The 17,260-nt window shown below is 37.6% G+C and overlaps 1 protein-coding gene and 1 long non-coding RNA gene across 2 annotated transcripts in view; both read right to left on the bottom strand.

The window, feature by feature from the left end:
- LOC149045516 (uncharacterized) overlaps positions 1–17,260 on the bottom strand; it is a 169,302-nt gene that overhangs the window by 17,168 nt on the left and 134,874 nt on the right. The gene's annotated exons all lie outside the window — the stretch shown is intronic.
- LOC149045528 (uncharacterized) lies at positions 13,483–15,089 on the bottom strand. Its single transcript, XM_089208398.1, has one exon. The coding sequence runs from the start codon at positions 14,797–14,799 to the stop codon at positions 13,552–13,554; it is 1,248 nt and encodes a 415-aa protein (XP_089064524.1). The 5' UTR covers positions 14,800–15,089; the 3' UTR covers positions 13,483–13,551.

Raw genomic sequence — 17,260 nt, 5'->3', positions numbered from 1 at the left:
CAAACAAAAAAAATGCGAGAAACAAAACTCGACAGAAAAAAGATAAACTAAATATGAATCGTTCGTAAATTTGCTAAATCTCCAGAGTTTCTAAAGCACCAGTTTTGACAGCTATTGGTTACAACAGTCCAGTGACGCTAGTAAAACAATTATGTTATTTGTGACCGGATGGTTGCAAGCGTTAACGATCTCTTACTTGATTGGCTCATTTGAAATAATGATGATGCCCAAAGACAAGTTTTTTTTTTGGGATGATTGTGGCAAATAAAAGCAAAATAAGTTTTCCATTAGCTTTGGCAGTGAGTTGAAATTAATTTACAATAAACTCAGAACTGTTTAGAAGGGAAGACCTGTTTAAATAAACTATTTTTAGTTAACACGCACTTAATTCTACACCAGATGGTTGCAATGAAACAATTTTGATGTCCTCTTATTGGCTCGCTTCAAAGCAAAGAAAATAGTCATTGTATTAAAAAATGCATTCTTATGCAAAATCCATGTCCTCTTCCTTTTTATTGTTTGTGTTACCACGTAACGAATTTTTATAACTAGCAAATAACCACTTCGTTTCGAAATGATCAATTTTTCAACAGAAAGAAAAGTTGAAAAAGGAATTATTATCATATTATTTGTTTGCTTCCGCAAGTATCAAAACTCGACAGAAAAAAGATAAACGAAATATTAAACTGGTCGTTATACTAGAATCTCCAGAGTTTCTAAAAGGACCAATTTTGATAGCTATCGGTTTCAATAGTCTAATGACGCTGGTAAAATAAACATATGTTATTTACCGGCTAAGGGTCGGTCCGTATGGTGAAAAACTGTTACCGAGGTCTTGAAAATACTGCCCGAGGCCGTAGGCCGTAAGAGGGTTTTTAATTGTTTCAAGACCTCGGTAACAGTTTTTCACCATACGGACCGACCCTTAGCCGGTAAATAACATATTTATTGTTTTTAAACTTGACGAAATTCTTTCCGAAAGAACCCGAATGATTTATGGCCGTAAATACGGCAAGATCTTCCATAAACTGAACAATTTTTGAGTGAGTAAATGGTAGTTGAAATAGAGGCGATGCAAATTTAAGAGAGATGCCTCAGCGAAACATTTTCATTTCCGTAACGATAAAGGTGATTTAAAAGGCTTCCAAACAAACTTTGAAACATTATTTTTACAAGTATCTATCACAATCTGACACCTGTCAATTAGAGAGCACGCAAGAAAAAAAAAAGCGTAGGAACATTTGAAAACCAACAGAACTAGTTTGGCAAGGACTGTCACGACAATGTTTTCTTCAAAATCAGTCAATGAGCTAACGGAAAGTATTATTCACTCTCATCGACCATTCATTCATGTACGAAGATTTACCTCTGTTCATTAAGTAAACGGCGAGGAAAGTAATTGTGAGTAAATTTAATTTTTTTATTTTGAAGTTGTGAGAGTTTGCTCGTTTGTTTGCTGTAATGGCGTGTTTAATTCTGGTCTTTCCTTCACAAAAACTTAATTCGAACGGCACACTCCAACGAGACACAAAGGAATTTAATGCGGCCTTTTCTCAAAAAATCCCTTCAATTTCTGTTGTGCAATTTACGGTACAAATGTCCAAATTGAACGGAATTGGAAAGACTCACCGGGAGCGTATATTTGTTGTGGAACTTAAATTAAAACTTCGCTCGCTCTTTCACTATGAACAAATTGCTCGAGAAAATTCGGATATTAAATGAATGAAAGTTCCATCGTTTAGTTTAACTGTAACCAAATACCTCACGTTTCAACTTTCTGGGTACTTTTTGTGAACGATTAAAATTAATTGCAGACGGTTTTAGGCCGCTTGTCAACCACCGTAATGACACTATTGTTTATAAAAATTCATTCTGAAACCAAAGTGATTTGATAGAGAGAAAAGAGAGGATTCATAAGTTATTTATCGGCTTGAGGTAGTGACCGACGTGATTGCTAAAAAATATTGCCCAGCCGGAAAACGAGGTATCTTTATGAAAAATGACAACGAAAGTTGGGATGTACTCGGCGACTCACGAAAGCGTTACCGTGGCCCGTGGGCAGAGATAGGAAAATACTGACCGGGTAAAGAACCAATCAGATTCCAAGATTCGTTACCGTGCCCTCTAAAAAAACAATAATTATGCTTCTCGTCACTATATGGTTGCAAGCGTTAACAATCTCATACTTGATTGGCTTATTTGAAATAGTGATAGTGCCTAAAGAAATCTTTTTTGGGCACGATTACGGCAAATACATTCAACGGTAGTTTTATTTTGCGCATTAAAAATAAAGGAGATCTTAGGATTCAGCGGTGTCACTGAAAGGTAATGATTAAAACAAAAAATAAGTTTTCCATTATCTTTGGCAGTGAGTTGAAACTGTTTAAATAAACTACTTTTCATTCTAGGCAATAGCATTAACAGTGAACTGAAATTTATTTACGATTAGTTTAAAACTGTTTAGAAGGGAAAAACTGTTTAAATAAACTACTTTTAGTCAAAACTAAATTCTACACCAGATGATTGCCATGGGACGATTTTACCGTCCTCTTATTGGCTCGCTTCGAAGTGAAGTCATAAACATTTAAAGAATATAGTTATTGGTTCTGAAATACATTCTTATGCAAAATATTCGTTATCTTCATCCTTTTTATTGTGAATCTCCACTTTGTTTGGGAAGGCTTTTTAATTTTATATGTTGTTGGTCGCTAGAAATAAATGAACACTTCCCAATTGCTGATAACTGCTGAAAAAACAGTCTAGTGACGTCAGTAAGCTAATCATGGTATTTGTTACCAGATGGTTGCACGCACTAAAGATGTATTACTTGATTGGCTTTTTTAAAATAATAATGATGTCATAAGTTTAAATTGTGATGAACAGAAAGAATAATATGCTTTTTTGAAGATTGCTCGTCGAGCTAGGAAAAAACTAAAGCTACATGATTATTTATATGTCTATAAATCATTACTATTTATATCATCCTCATAAATGATATTTTTTTCATTATTACCAATATCCTCATAATTATAATTATATAAATTCTCATGATCACCATTGTCTTTTCTATCTCAACAGAACAGTAACGGAGGATTTATTTTAGGAAATATGTAGCGCCAGAGGTAAATGCTCATTTGAAACGCGTCTAACTTTTACATTGATGTTCAACGGTGCTTTATCAAGTTTCGTTATAAATGTCCCTGTTATTTTCGATATGAATTTTTTATTTTTACACCGAACAAATTGGTTATAAAATTCCAGTTTAACTTGTCCAATTAGAATTTACTATAGATGGCTTTGACGAACAAATAACACAACTAATCAAAGCGTGACTGATTGAATTCCTATCCTTAAGTGTTCCAGTTCCGTTTGAAAAACGCTCCAATTTCATCGTTAGCAATGTTTTTATTCTTGCAGATTGTGCAAGCGTTTTGAGTCACTGCCAAGGTGCAAGAAAGGTGAGGTGCTCCTTTTTCATTGCCACTTACATGTTTATCAGAAGTGCTACAATATCACCAGAGGTGGCCGTAAATTAGTGACAAATTAATAACCCAGTGTGCTAAAAAATGAAAGAGAGAGAGAGAAATTCGTACGCAGATCACACATTAAATTGATAAAGTTTCCAAAAATTTTGCGGATGTTCGAAATGTGTTTTTTGGTTCTTTTTCCTCTAAATTTGTAGCAAGAAAATTCAATCACATTGCATTGGGTTATTGAACAAAGTGGTTTCGAATATATGGGAGTAGAAGAAGATAAACTTCTGATTCAGTACCCATTTCGTGTTATTAGGTGTGGTCCGAAAATATATCTTAGACACACCCAAAAAATTTAATAGCTTCCTTGGTGGTTGGGTGGTGATCGCCTATGTAGAAATATTATAAATGCGGGTTCTGCCTACATAAAATCTCGACTAAAATGGGGGGGGGGGGGGCGGAGGGGGGGTAGTTAGAAAAGAGGGATTCAGGCGGATTTTGAAAAAAAACCTTGATCTTTAAGACAACTCATGAGATTTAATCTTGATTTCAAGTCCACCTTGAAATCAACTTTGAATTCAAAAAACAGTTCTTGCATATTCTGGGGCCAACCTCGATTTCAAGAAAATTCGAATTTTTCACCGGTGAATAATAATTCACAATGTCTCACTAGTGAGGTCTGAAGAGGATGTGAATATTATCATCTCGAATGATCCTCATGTCACGCCATCGGAGTGTCGGAGGGTGTTGATTGTTCGTGTGCAGATTTTCAAATATCAATGTTGTATCTTCTCGCAAAAATGTTGTGGCGTGCCTTGATTTGTTCTTCTGTTAAAATTGCGCCTCTGTAAATGAGAAGTTATTTCATTAATAAGTCACGCTTTCCAGCCCACGGTTAATGATGATGAGCTGAGCATCCGAGAGGATGAAGATATGACATTCAACATTCCCTGAACCCTATGCTTTCCTGTTAATTCCGAGCTCAACTTCTTTTTTATTCACCAATTTCAATCCACTTCCATGAAGATCCTTGTCTCTCATACTCCTGAGATCGATAAAAAGAGCGAATCTGTTTCTAGCGTAAAAGTCTGTTGCATTTATCGCGCTGTTTTCCTTACCAAATCTTCTGAAGACACTGATGCCCTCATTGATGATTGTGTCTAATCCCTTATCTGCTGAGATTGTCTTGAGTGACGTGCTCACGCATGAACCTCTTTCCGATTTTTGTGGTTAGACAAGGCCTCATCAGCGAGTTCTTGACTACGAATGACTTCATACTCAAGCTAATTTTATTCAATTCACAGGCAAGCTGCGTCTTGTCAGATCCTATTAGAACATTACTGGCAGGTGCAAGCCTGAGCTCGAAAAAAAGTTCACCAGAAAGAGCTCTTGGGAAGAATCCATGATCCTTCAGAATCTCACGATGGAATTCAATATTTGTTCTGATAAACGATTGAGCTTATTCTCATTGTCAACTCCTGATTTCTTCTTATCTTCAGCATTGCATCTGATCTTTCAAAGATCAAGAGACTGAATAACTTCTCTGAACATGTTCGCCCTCTCATCCTCAGTCAAGGAGGAGTCCTTATAGAGCTTGCATAGATCATAAACATCATTGTTCTGTGCGATTATTTCTGCGAATTTCACAGTCAATCTGTCAACAAGAGCTCTTGAAACATTGTTCACGATATAACTGTTTGCGTGACCACTAACTGCTGAGTCAAAGATAGGTTGAAAAGGTCCTGGCACGAGGACATCTCTGTTATTATGCTTTGGAACTGGGACTCTAAGGACTTCAGCTGAAGATGCCCTATTAGGGTTAAATGTTACTCTGTGAATTGTGCGGTCAGCCTTGAGGGTGTTGGACGTCTTTTTTATTTCAAAATTTGGGTTGGTTTTTTTCACTGACTTTCATTTTGAAATAATAGATATTTTACTTTAGAATGGATGAGTTTGGAGATACTGATCCTCTTTTAGAGCACAGTGACGGTGATGATGATGATGAGAGGTCCGACCCCAAGTTGTTCCCCTGGCGGTCTGCTGTCGAACAGGTCTCCCCTTGTGTTTCTTGATCGTTAGTATCCATGCTTCACAAATTTCGATTCCATTATCCTTGTTGATGTTATCAGGGAGAAGTCTCATGTGAATAGCTTCCTTGACTCTTCTGGTGTACCAGTGTGAGTCTCGATCAATAAATTTCCAAGTTGTTGGCGCGCGCAGAAACGGCGGAGGTCTGGGTACAGGCTAAACGTATATCCCTCTCGTGTTCTTTTCTCCTCACTTGCTTAGGTCTTCCCATTTCACCAATGTTTTGCCGCATTCACAGGGAATCGTGTAAACCACACTGTCCTACCTAGCTGGATTTACAATGTCCTTTGATCGTACTAAATGTAATTGTCGTCTCGGACTTGAAGACTGCGCAGATGGCTTGCTGTTTTAGGCAACGGCGAAGAGGCTCTGATACACCTTTTACATAGGGCAAAACGCTGAAGACTTGAACTACGTCACAGGCCCTCGGCTTAGGGAGGAGTTTCTTGTTTTCGTAATATTCTGTACAAAGGAGGGAAAACCGTTAGAAACAAGAACTGATGATAAATGTCTCAGTTCCTTGATGACTGATGATTTTTTCGCGAGACGCTTCGCCCGGTCATGCAAACACTTAACAATACCGCGTATTTCTTATTGAGGGTGGTGTGAATCATGCGCTAAGTACTGATTTGTGTGAGTTGATTTTCTGTAGACACTGTTGGTCAGGCGTCTGTATGGTTCCCTCGTAACTCACGATTCGAGAAAGACGATCTTGTTGTCTTTCTCAGTTTCCATGGTGAATCGGATGGTAGGTTGTTGGTTGTTGAGATGCTGTAAGAGACAGCCGAGATAACTGCGATCTAGGATGGTGATGGTTTCATCAACGTAGTGCTTCCAGATCTTGGGTTTCTGTGTTGTGGATTCTATTGCTTGTTCTTCAAATACCTCCATGTAGAGGTTTGCAATAACTGCCGAAATCGGGCTCTGCGCCCATACTTCAGGTCAATATCCGGTAAAAGAGGTTATTGCTCATCGTGGTGGCAAGTAATAATAAACTGTTTAATAGTTTGTCTCTCGATGTAGTCACTTGAGATGTAGATGGCGACGTTTCGATCGCCGTGATACAAATGGTAACGCGTGAGCAGTCGACCTCATCGCCTGATGAAGACCAGTAGGAAGCAGCCGAAACGTCGCGATCTACACCTCAAGTGATTACATCGTGAGACAAACGATTATTAAAGTCAAGGTTTTTTTCAAATACGTCAGAATCCCCCTTTTCTGACTACGGGGGGGGGGGGGGGAAGGGGGGGAAGTGCTTATTTGAAGAAAGGCGCTTAATCGAGAGGGGCGCTTATTAAGTTTTTTTTTTCAACGTTATTGTAACTTTATATGGCTAAGTCTCAAATAGAAATACAACAAGAAGTATGCCACATAATCCACGAAGACGTTATGTCGATATCAACATCTTTCAAGGGGAAAGACTTGTTTGCTTAAAAAAAGATGACAGCGGTAATGTAACTGTAACTTACAAATTGAAGCAGTTTAAAGCCTGTTGGTCACATTTTTGATTGAGCTATAATTCCTCATCAACTGTTTTATCTAAACGCATACCAATAACTTTATAATCGTAGAAGTTACTGATCCTCGAGAATGGTCTGGTTGTGCCTGGGAAGTTAAGACCATTTACTAAGAGCGGAGCAATAGAAAAAAATTCAAGCGCATAGATAATGCAAATAGACGAACTCTGGAAGAACACGGATATAGGGATAACTGGAGTGTAAAAGACACTATTATTCTTGTTTCTGTTTCCGCTTTAAATACGGGTTAAAAATAAATAAATTGGCAATAGAAAAAGCCTTTTTTTTATATCCCTACTAATTGAGAAAGTGAGGAGGGGAGTGGGAGGGGCACATATTTGAGGGTAGGGGTCTTATTTGACATTTTGGCCCAAAGAGTGGAGGCTTATTCGGGGGAGGGCTCTTACGCAAGAAAATATGGTACTTGAAAAATTCCAAAGAGTGTTGATCAAACATTACACCTTTGCAATCTTTAGTTCCTTTAAAATAATTACAAGGGAACTTGTGGGAGATGGTATCACCATGATCCTTAGAAACTGCCACAAATGCGTTTAAATTCATTTTCAAGGAAAGAAAGTAGTGAAAAGATCTTTCTTTGAAAAGCTATAAGCTTTGTTTGAGTCCTTGTCAATTCCACACACCTATGGTCCGTTCAGCTCATAACAAGATGGATTTTGAAAACGGAACAACATTCATTTCCTTTAAATAAATATGCTAATGTGGACAGTTTCAAACTGAAAATTGGAGCTTTCTGTCGGCCACATTTATCTAGATTTGAAGACGTGTTTTCTCGGTAACTGTTTGTTGGAAATTTGATTTCTCAAGGAAATAATATCACCTTCTCATTAAAAAAAAGATTGAAATTCCGCCAAGAATTCTATAATTTCAATCGTTTTTTATTACCAGTTTTTCTTTACTGTTATCGGTAAGAATGATTGATTTGGTAACGCAACAGTCGGCGAATTACTTAATTTATTCCTTACCTAAACAAGGAACGATTCGACGCCCTACAATCCTTTTTTTTAATTACTTTCTTTATTACTTTTTGTTTCCATGGAGATTGTCATGAATCCTCAGGCTGTTCTATTGCTCACACTGGTAGCCGTTCCATGCACATCTGCGAGTATGTTACTCCGTTGTTTTGTATGTTAAATTACTACTTTAATCATTTCCAAGGAAATAAGTTTTTTAAGAAAACACAGTCTAACGGTGATGTTCTGCTTGGCTAAGGCATCATTAAACATAAAAGTCTCACTCATGTTATCGGCAAATTGACAGAACGCAAGCATAACAGTATACCACGGGGGATAGCTTTATTTAAAAACGTCATGGAAAATACATGTAGGTCAGTACATAAAGGGAAAACCATTTTGCAATAAAGCAAAGTCAGGAGTATGATGTCATTAAGAACATATATCCGGCAAAGCCCACTCTAAACTTTCGTTGGAGCCTTCGAGAGAAAAGAAAGAAAACCATGGAAAACTATATCTCAATAAGAAGTTTATTTTATGAGAATTTAGTAAAATTAAAAGGGTAAACAGAAAAAAATGACCAATCGCCACTCCTTCGAAGTTAAAAAGTTAACAAACGTGATCTGTAATGAAATGTAACTGCACAGTTTCAATCACAAAAAAAAAAAAAAAAAAAAAAAAAAATATATATATATATATATATATATATATGTATATATATAAAGCAAGAGGGAAAAAAATAAAAATTTTAAAAGTAAGCTGCGAAGTGCCCTTTCATATCACAAGATTCTCAATACTTACAGCGCGAGCGTGAGGTGAGACGCAACCTTCACAGTCAAAGTGATTGTGTAAAGACATATACTGTAAACAATTGGTCACGATTCGTGTGATTCTTTTGATCATCTTGTAACTTGTAAAGACCACCAGTTTGCTTGTGCAAATCAAGAAAAGTGTATCGATGCGGTTCGACGCTGCAACTTACGCCGGGACTGTAGCGATGGATCAGACGAAAAATGCAGTGAGTATTTTTCTTTTTACATTTGTTGTGGGCTGAACCTATCCCACTCCTAAAGTAATGTCAAAATAAGTTATAATAACAAATGCTTTTTTGAAAAAAAAAAAAAAAAAAAAAAAAAAAAGAGAGAGAGAGAGAGAGAGAGAAAGAAAAAAGAATTGTTTACCGAGAACCCCACATTTACAATAACATCTCCAGAACAGAGAAATATAAATATAAACTTTGACGCACGTTACATGCAATGAATTTTGCATCCGTCCATCTTTGGATACAGAGCTTCGATGTTATGGACAAGATTCTTGTGATGGCTACAATCACTTTAACAACGAATGAAGTAAACCGAAATTTGTTGAATGAGGCAGTATTAATTTATGTGATGTATTGAGCTATTTTATCGTTGATGTATTACTTTGAAATTAATAATTTTAGAAATCATCCATTGACATTGCCTTAATTGAATATCAAAATTAATCGTAATACTAGTAGACCATTTCAATAAGTTTTTGTTTTCTTTCATGTTTCACCTGGACGAATCAGCTGGCCGTAAGTACTTTAAATTCAGATTGTGATCTATTTACGTGTCATATCAATACGTACTGATACAATGACAGCATTAACCAACTGTCGTATAAGTGGTTTTTAGTCTTTTTAAGTGGTTCACATGTAGCCATCAGGGACAATTAAACATGATTGAAGTATGAAAAAGGGTTTTTTATCGGAATAATGAAAAAGAATGAGGCATCATCATCATCATCAGGTCGAGTTTGCTCGGTATTCCATGACACTCTCCCTCCACCTTTCTCTGTCTTCCACTGCAATTGCTAGTTGTTCAATTCTGCATCCTGTGTCATTCATCAATTGGTCAATGTAGGTCTTTTTTTGGGCGTCTTCTCGGCTGATGTCCATTTGTTGGCTTCCCGAGTGATGCATCACCTGCTAGTTCTTGTTTACTGCGGCATAACAAAAGAAAATTTAGCTGATTTCCTCCTGCTTGATAGGGAGGATAAAAACAAGAAAATTAAATCCAACTAGTTTTTCTTAGATTTCATTTTTTTATCATTATTTCCTTTGCCTTATGTCAAGAAAGCTGATCGAAATTCATAGAAACTCTTTTGAACGTAGTATGGTGTCCCTTCCTTTTTCCTTATCAACCCTCTTTTAATTTCCAAATGCCCTTTTTTAAACTTCTTGCCTTTTCCTAACAAATGTTATGATTGTAAGCCCTTAAACCTACGTAAAAGTTCATTCATTATTAAACAAACAAAAAAAAATAGAAAATAAAAAAAAGAGGCAAGGCTAAGGGTAAGCAGCAACCTTCTACTTTCTGAAGACAATGTGGGTTAAATTTTATAAGGTGGCACCGCTGTAACAACAGTAATTTGATAACAATAAACAGATATGTCGTAGAATAGGCTATTAGTAGCGGTAAATAACACTTCAAAGGGAAATATAATTGTTTGTCTCACGATGTGGTCACCTCGGTGTGGATCGCGACGTTGTGACTGCATTCTGCCAGTTTTCTTCAGGAGATGAGGTCGATTGAGTACGCTTCACCTATGTGCTGTTGAGCGCAGCAAAACTATTTAACGGATAAAAAACTCAGTAGCCTGTATTTTTCTCCGAAACAATATGATAATCTATTTGTCCCTGGACATCGTTGCTCTTAGAATCTCACATTTTTCAAACTTTGCTTTCAGAAATCTGTTTATTCTCGAACAAACCATGTCCGCGGACTAATATCCAAGACTATTTTAGCACCAAAAGGAGGCTAATGGTTATTAATAATTGGAGAGTCAAACTGAACGTTGCATTGTGCACCACCATGTCTTGACTTTCAGTTTTTGGTTCTTCATTTCCTTTGTCTTACGAGCAGAGGCTCAATGTTGCATGTCTTTCAATAAGCAATCATTGGGTGAGCTTGAGCAGGATAAAATAAATTATGAAAACGAAAACCCATCGAGGTCTGAGTTATTAACACAGACACAAGGTTTGATGATTTATGATCTCATGCGAAAACCAAATAACCCATTTCAGAATCGTTGAGTGCCTGCATCGAATTCTCGCGTGAGAGCGAGGCTAGGTGCTCACTTAGCGGCGCGAAAATATAAGTTTTCTCAAGAATTTCTAGAAGTTGTAACACAAAAAATAAGAAAAAAAATAAGACTAACCACAATGTGGTTCGTTGCTCAGATGCTTTGTATTAGAAAAGTAATCGTAACCTGGAAGACCTGTCTATCTTCGATTTCCTATGGACAAACGATTTTCTGTTTTAAGTTGAAATTCTGCCGTAGAGCTAATAGCAAATTCGAAGAAGAGCAAAGGGAGGTAATAACTGGCGAGGAACATAACTTAAGGAATCATAACGAGTACTCTGCTGATGACTCTCACTGAAAACACTCAACGGTTGACGTGTCTTAAACTGTTATGCAACACCAGCAACATTTCAAATCTACGAAAAAACTGAAAAAAGAATGAAAGTTGAGGTAAAGGTACTGAAAAACCATCCTGGCCGAAGGGTCCTATGTCAAATAAAAAAAAAAATTAACAAAAATGTAAAGCGCAGCCATTGGTAAACTATGCCAGCTGGTCTCATGAGCAGATCAAGCTCTGACGAAATTTGACAGTTTTGAAGTTTTAAGCGGATGCAAAAATCAAGACAAAAATTCGTCATGACACAATTTGTCCTTTGATTTTGTCAAGAGAATTCTGGTTTTGTCTGCTATTGCAGATAGCCCAGATAGGCACTTACGAACCAATTTTTAGTTAAATAATAGCCTTCACTCTCGAGAAATTGCAAATATATTACTCATGTGATACGAATGCAACTTAAATTCCGAAAACTTCAAAAACATCTCCAGTCAGTCTGGCTTTCTTTTACTGCCTCACATTTTCCCTTGTGCTGTGGCTGTGAACAAGCACTTTCATCGCATTTCTAATGCTTCTTAAAGTGTTCAGAACATACCGATAACTGTTATATCTTTTTCCATATCGTGGTCAAACTGACCGTAACGAAACAAAATTAACTTGTAATCGAGGATTTCGCTGGATAGCTGGTAGTACTTCAAATAACTCGATACGTCGTCCCAGGAGAGAAATCAGGGCTTAAATATCCAAAGCCACCCCAATCTTTGCTTTCTACGAATCAAGTAAACCTTTTTAAAAGTTAAAATTCTCATTAAAATGTAATTCAGTCCATTTTAATAACTTTCGATTCTAATTTGTTACACTAACGGCCATATGGCAAGGGGAAAGATTTGCACAATCACGTCACGCAATATATCAAGCTGGGTTTGTCCAGTTGATTTTGATGGTCGCAGAGAAATGTCGAGTTTCTCCCTCAAAAACGTTGTGGTCCATAAGAGCGTAACATCATTAGTGATGGAACAAATCTGCGGAAAGGAGGGTTAGTTCATCGGGTTCCGTATGCTAAATCTCGGGAGAAATTGCAGGAATTATTTCAGAGTGTATGCGTGTTGTTTTGTAAACATAAACACTGCAACCTATTTTAACTTGTTTTTGTGTCCTTTCAAGCCGCGCGATATGTCTGTTATGACCAGAGTGCCAATTTTATTCTTTAATTTTGATCTTCTCCACGCTGTGCACAGTTCATGGCCTGATATTTCAACGTATATTATCGAGAAGGCGCCTTCCGATCACCTTTGTCTACTTTGTAAGTCACGCAAGCGCGCAAGCGTTATGACTGATCACGTTTACGCAACGTTTTAGGACAACTCGGCATCTAATCTCCATTCAGTTGCTGTGAAAACCTAAAATCCTCAACGTAGAAGATAAACGAACGAAGTTTGAACTGTCAAAAGGAGATCTTGGTCAATTCGAAGAATCATGCAAATGATCTTTGACACGAGCGCAACGCGCAATAGCTCTTATCGGAGTTGAGCACGCCACCCAAACAATCCAGTAAACATCAAAGCGAGGCTATCGGGTCAAGGAAAACTTATGGAGTGTTCCACAAATCTTCCACAAGCGGCCTTTTTTTCCGCTGAGGAGAAAGTGCAGTTGATAAGTGGTAATTGCCCACGGCATATTACTAAATAAAGACTCAAAGAATGGTTGTCATTCCGCAAAGGGACGGCTAAAGATGGTAGTGCACGGTCTGAAGCGACGAAGGCTGAGTTATCTCAAAGGTACACAGATTGCAATATTTTTTGTCCCTTATAATTATTGCCATTGCTTGAAGGGAATATCGAAGCATAAGTTCTATATCGATTTGTTTTACCTGCCGCAGGGTCATCAGTTATATAAAAATGGTTGGGAGAATAATTTTACGGAGAAGAGGCAACACTTGGCGGCAAGTAAACCACTGGAGCAAACGGCGACCGTCAATTGTGATTTCCCTGGATCTGCACAATGGGTTTCGCTGGTTGACGCGAAGGACGATGTCCCTTCATTTAATATTCAGAATATCGTGTCTTACTTTATTGAAAGAAAAGCTAACGACAATGAATCCAACAAAGATTTCAAGAATGTCAGCAGCAAAGCTTTCGGTTTGTTTCGACACAGTCATATCCAAAAACTGCCACCATACAGGGTTGAAACAAATGAAATCCCCCTTTTGGTACAATACCAACCAAGGCTTTCAGGGTGTTGCTTTTTTTGTATGAAGAAAATGTTACTTGTTGAGCCTCTGGGTTGTTTGGCTTTTCAATGTATATCTCTGTAGCATCAATTATTAGAGTAGTTGTTGAATACTTTTTGCAAAAACATTCAGGCAGGTGTAATTTAACAATCTCTTTGGAAGGAAATACATCAAGTTCTTTGAATCTGAAATAAATAAACTTGATCCAGGTATTAATAATTTGGGAAACCACACTCTGGGAAACTCCAAATCTGAGTGATAAGTCTTCTTCAAGCAACCTCACTTTCAAACGACAAAGTACCAGAAAAAATTCATTTTCGATATTCAAAGCCCTACTTGGCCCAGGTTTATATTTGTGCTTGATTTCTCTTAAATTTTCCGTGTTTTGGTAGTCCAAGTGATCAGCTGTCTCCCTCCCCAGAAAGTCAAGAACCATTGAAAACACTTCATAGTTTTCAAATCCAGTGTAAAATCTTAATAATTTATCATTTTCCTTTACAGTTTCGATGCTGAAGGCTTTCTTCTCGATTAATAATTCCAGCTCCTTTCTGGCACTTCTTTCTTCTTCAAGTTGATTCTCCAGCTCTTGTATTTTTTTGTTCAGTTCGCGCTCCTTAGTTTGCCATTTCTCAAGTAAACATGAGATTTCGTCATTCTTTAACTGAAGTTGATGTTCCCAGTTTTCATCTACAATTTGAAATAAACCTTCACTTTCGAGATGTTCAGTTTCCATACCATCTGACACAGATTTAAAATCGGTGTTTTCAATGTTTATCGGTTCGGGGGCTGAATGCTGCTGCGATTTCTCTATTTTTGTTTTCTTTGTGTTCAACGTTGCTAGATAAGCGGGCTCTTTCCTCTTTGGTTTTTCAACAGTAAATATAAACTTTGTCGGTAAGGAATCTGGCTTCAAGCGAATTCTTTGTCCTCCCATTGGTTTTATGAAGCAATTAGCTTCAAAATGCTGACTACAGACATAAGAGTTTTTGTTTACCGGAGTGTTCTCTCGGCGCAGTTTCACGAGCCATTGTGCCAGCAAATTCTTGTTTGACAGCGGCAGCGAATGCCATGATAAGTCCTTGCATTCCGCTTTGGAACTTCGGTTTTGACACCCAAAAGCTATGCAATGTTTCACCATGGATAAAGAAACTAAAAACTCGAGAAAATATTATGTAAATACCAAGCTACTACTAATTACCCTCTCTGCTTCCTTGTACTTTAGAGCGAGCTAGACCCGATAGCCTCGTTTTGGCGTAAGCTCATCCGGAGACCGCTGATTTCGCGTGCTCAACTCCGATAGGAGCTATTGAGCAAACACATGGATTTGCACTGTTTTTAAGAAGTTGGTGGATGGAAGCTAGAGATATACCCGCGAGTTTGAGGCAATCCGTGACCTCATTGGTGTATAAACTATGCACTGATATGCTTTTTCGGCCCGATTAACGCCTGCATTTTGAGAATTTTTTCGTACAAAGTAATGAATTTTTGATATGCAAATTAAGGTCGAAGAGCAGGGTCTCCTCTGATCACGCTGGCATGAAAAATGTTTCAGTTGAAGTTTCCATATTTTGTTTGTGAACTAACTGAATACACCTTGTAACTTGTAGCAAGATAGAATTCCGTGAGCTACATTGTTGCAGTCGCTGCGCGCTAGACAAAATCTTTGAAATTGACACTTTCGATCGCTGTTCACAGGGGTGGCCTGGCCAAAAATGATTTTTGGTTTGTGGCGATGCAAAAAAAGAGAATTGGAAAACAACTAAACTATTTTTGAAACATGTGTCCTAAACCCTTTTCATGGGCAAAAAATAAAAGAAAACTTTTTTCCGACGGGAAGTCGAGAGGACCGCTCTTAGCGAGAGTGGCACTTAAATGTTCTGAGGTTCTCGACTGAGTGGTCATCTTTCCCAACTAAGTTGTCATACAAATGTGAACTCTGGTATTTTGAAAAATTTTTGAGACCAAGAACCCAAAAAAAAAAAGGGATGAGGAGGTTGCCCCTCGTTTGCGTGGAGCTTTTTCTCTAACTTCCACTCAAAAGATTCCACGACCTCTTCGATTTTTTACACATTTTTACACAACTTTAAAACTTTCAGCCCTTCTCTCTTCTCTTATCACTCATCTGAATTCCCCGATCGGAAAGATATTTTCTCAGTTTGTCTACCGTAATCGCGGAGAAGTTCGAAGTTTCTCCGGACGGTATTGCTATGTTCACCAAGCCTCTTTGGGATGTGATAAATTCGGTACCAGTTACACGCCCTTAACAATTCGGAAATGAGTTATTTAATAATTGCTGTATTACATGCATTTTTCGGATCAATATTTGTTTCTGGGCAACCGAGCTCGATATCGTACTCGATTACCATTCCTGCTCGATAAGCAAACGACGTTTGATAATCGAGCTCGATAACTACAAGTCGAGCTCGATTAGTAATCGTACTCGATTAGTGATCGAGCTCGACTTGTAGTTATCGAGCTCGATTATCAAACGTCGTTTGCTTATCTAGCAGGAATGGTAATCGAGTACGACAAATCGATATCGAGCTCGGTTGCCCAGAAACAAATATTGATCCCATTTTTCGAATAATCTGCAAAAAGAGGATATTTCTCTCTAAGTTTGCAGAAAATTTGAGAACACTAAACGGACGAAGGTCGAGGAAACTAGGCAGTATGTAATATCCTGATTGGAATATCCGTTGCAGAGATTGCATTTATTATGCCAAATAAGCACGCTATCGTATATTGATTGAGTTAGCTCTCGACCAATCAGACTTTTCATAGTAATTCTAATGTATAATTATTGACGTTACTCGCATATCTATACAGGAAAGTGTGAGAACTATGAGTTCACCTGTGGAAATGGAAAGTGTCTCGTCAAACATCTTTATTGTAATCGAGTAAATAACTGTGGTGATAATTCAGATGAACAACAGTGCTGTAAGTGTGTTTTTACGAACACTTCTGTCTTATATTGCAATCACCTTTCCACTGGGCTGATGGCTAACAGTACTTTTACTCAAGTCAGCCTGTACTTACCATGTCAAGATACAAACAGATAGTCCTTTTCAATCTCTCCCTTTTTTCCCCATATCAACGAAATTATAACAGCAACTTTAATATGGACCAAATAGGAAAAATGATTTTTGTTCTTACTGTTGTTACTACTGACTACATAGTATGCCTTGCTCCACTTTCCATTTGAGTTGTTCTCTGTTTTGTTTTGTTTTGTTTTCCTTTCCCTTTTTTTTTTTAAATTTTGGATGTGTTTATTTTTAACTGCAATTGCAATGATCAAGTCCTGGTCACTCAATGTTGTATTAATTTGTGACTGTTTTCTTCTTTTCTCAATTTTCAAAACATTTACACGGAAACATTAGCTCCGTGTAAGTATCTTTTGGATATTTCATTGACTTCCTCTCCTTAGAGACCGGTCATTTTACTTGCCATGAAGGGGAAGGGGAAGGGAGAGGGGGGTAGGGTGTGGATAATTTTGTTTGTGTCATCTCAAATTCAGTTTTAATTTACAATTTTCATTTTACCTTTCCCATAGTGGTTTGTCCAAATACCAAAAATCTTTGCAGGTGTTGAGGGTCCCCAGT

This window comes from Pocillopora damicornis, chromosome 5, assembly GCF_964200805.1.
Source record: "Pocillopora damicornis chromosome 5, jaPocDami1.2, whole genome shotgun sequence".
Lineage (NCBI taxonomy): Eukaryota > Metazoa > Cnidaria > Anthozoa > Scleractinia > Pocilloporidae > Pocillopora > Pocillopora damicornis.
The sequence above is the reverse complement of the archived record's forward strand: the minus strand, read 5'-3'. Positions and strand labels throughout refer to the sequence as shown.

Bases quoted from the DNA above. Each gene is read 5' to 3' on its own strand.
- LOC149045528 (XM_089208398.1), bottom strand. From the start codon at position 14,799: ATGGTGAAACATTGCATAGCTTTTGGGTGTCAAAACCGAAGTTCCAAA.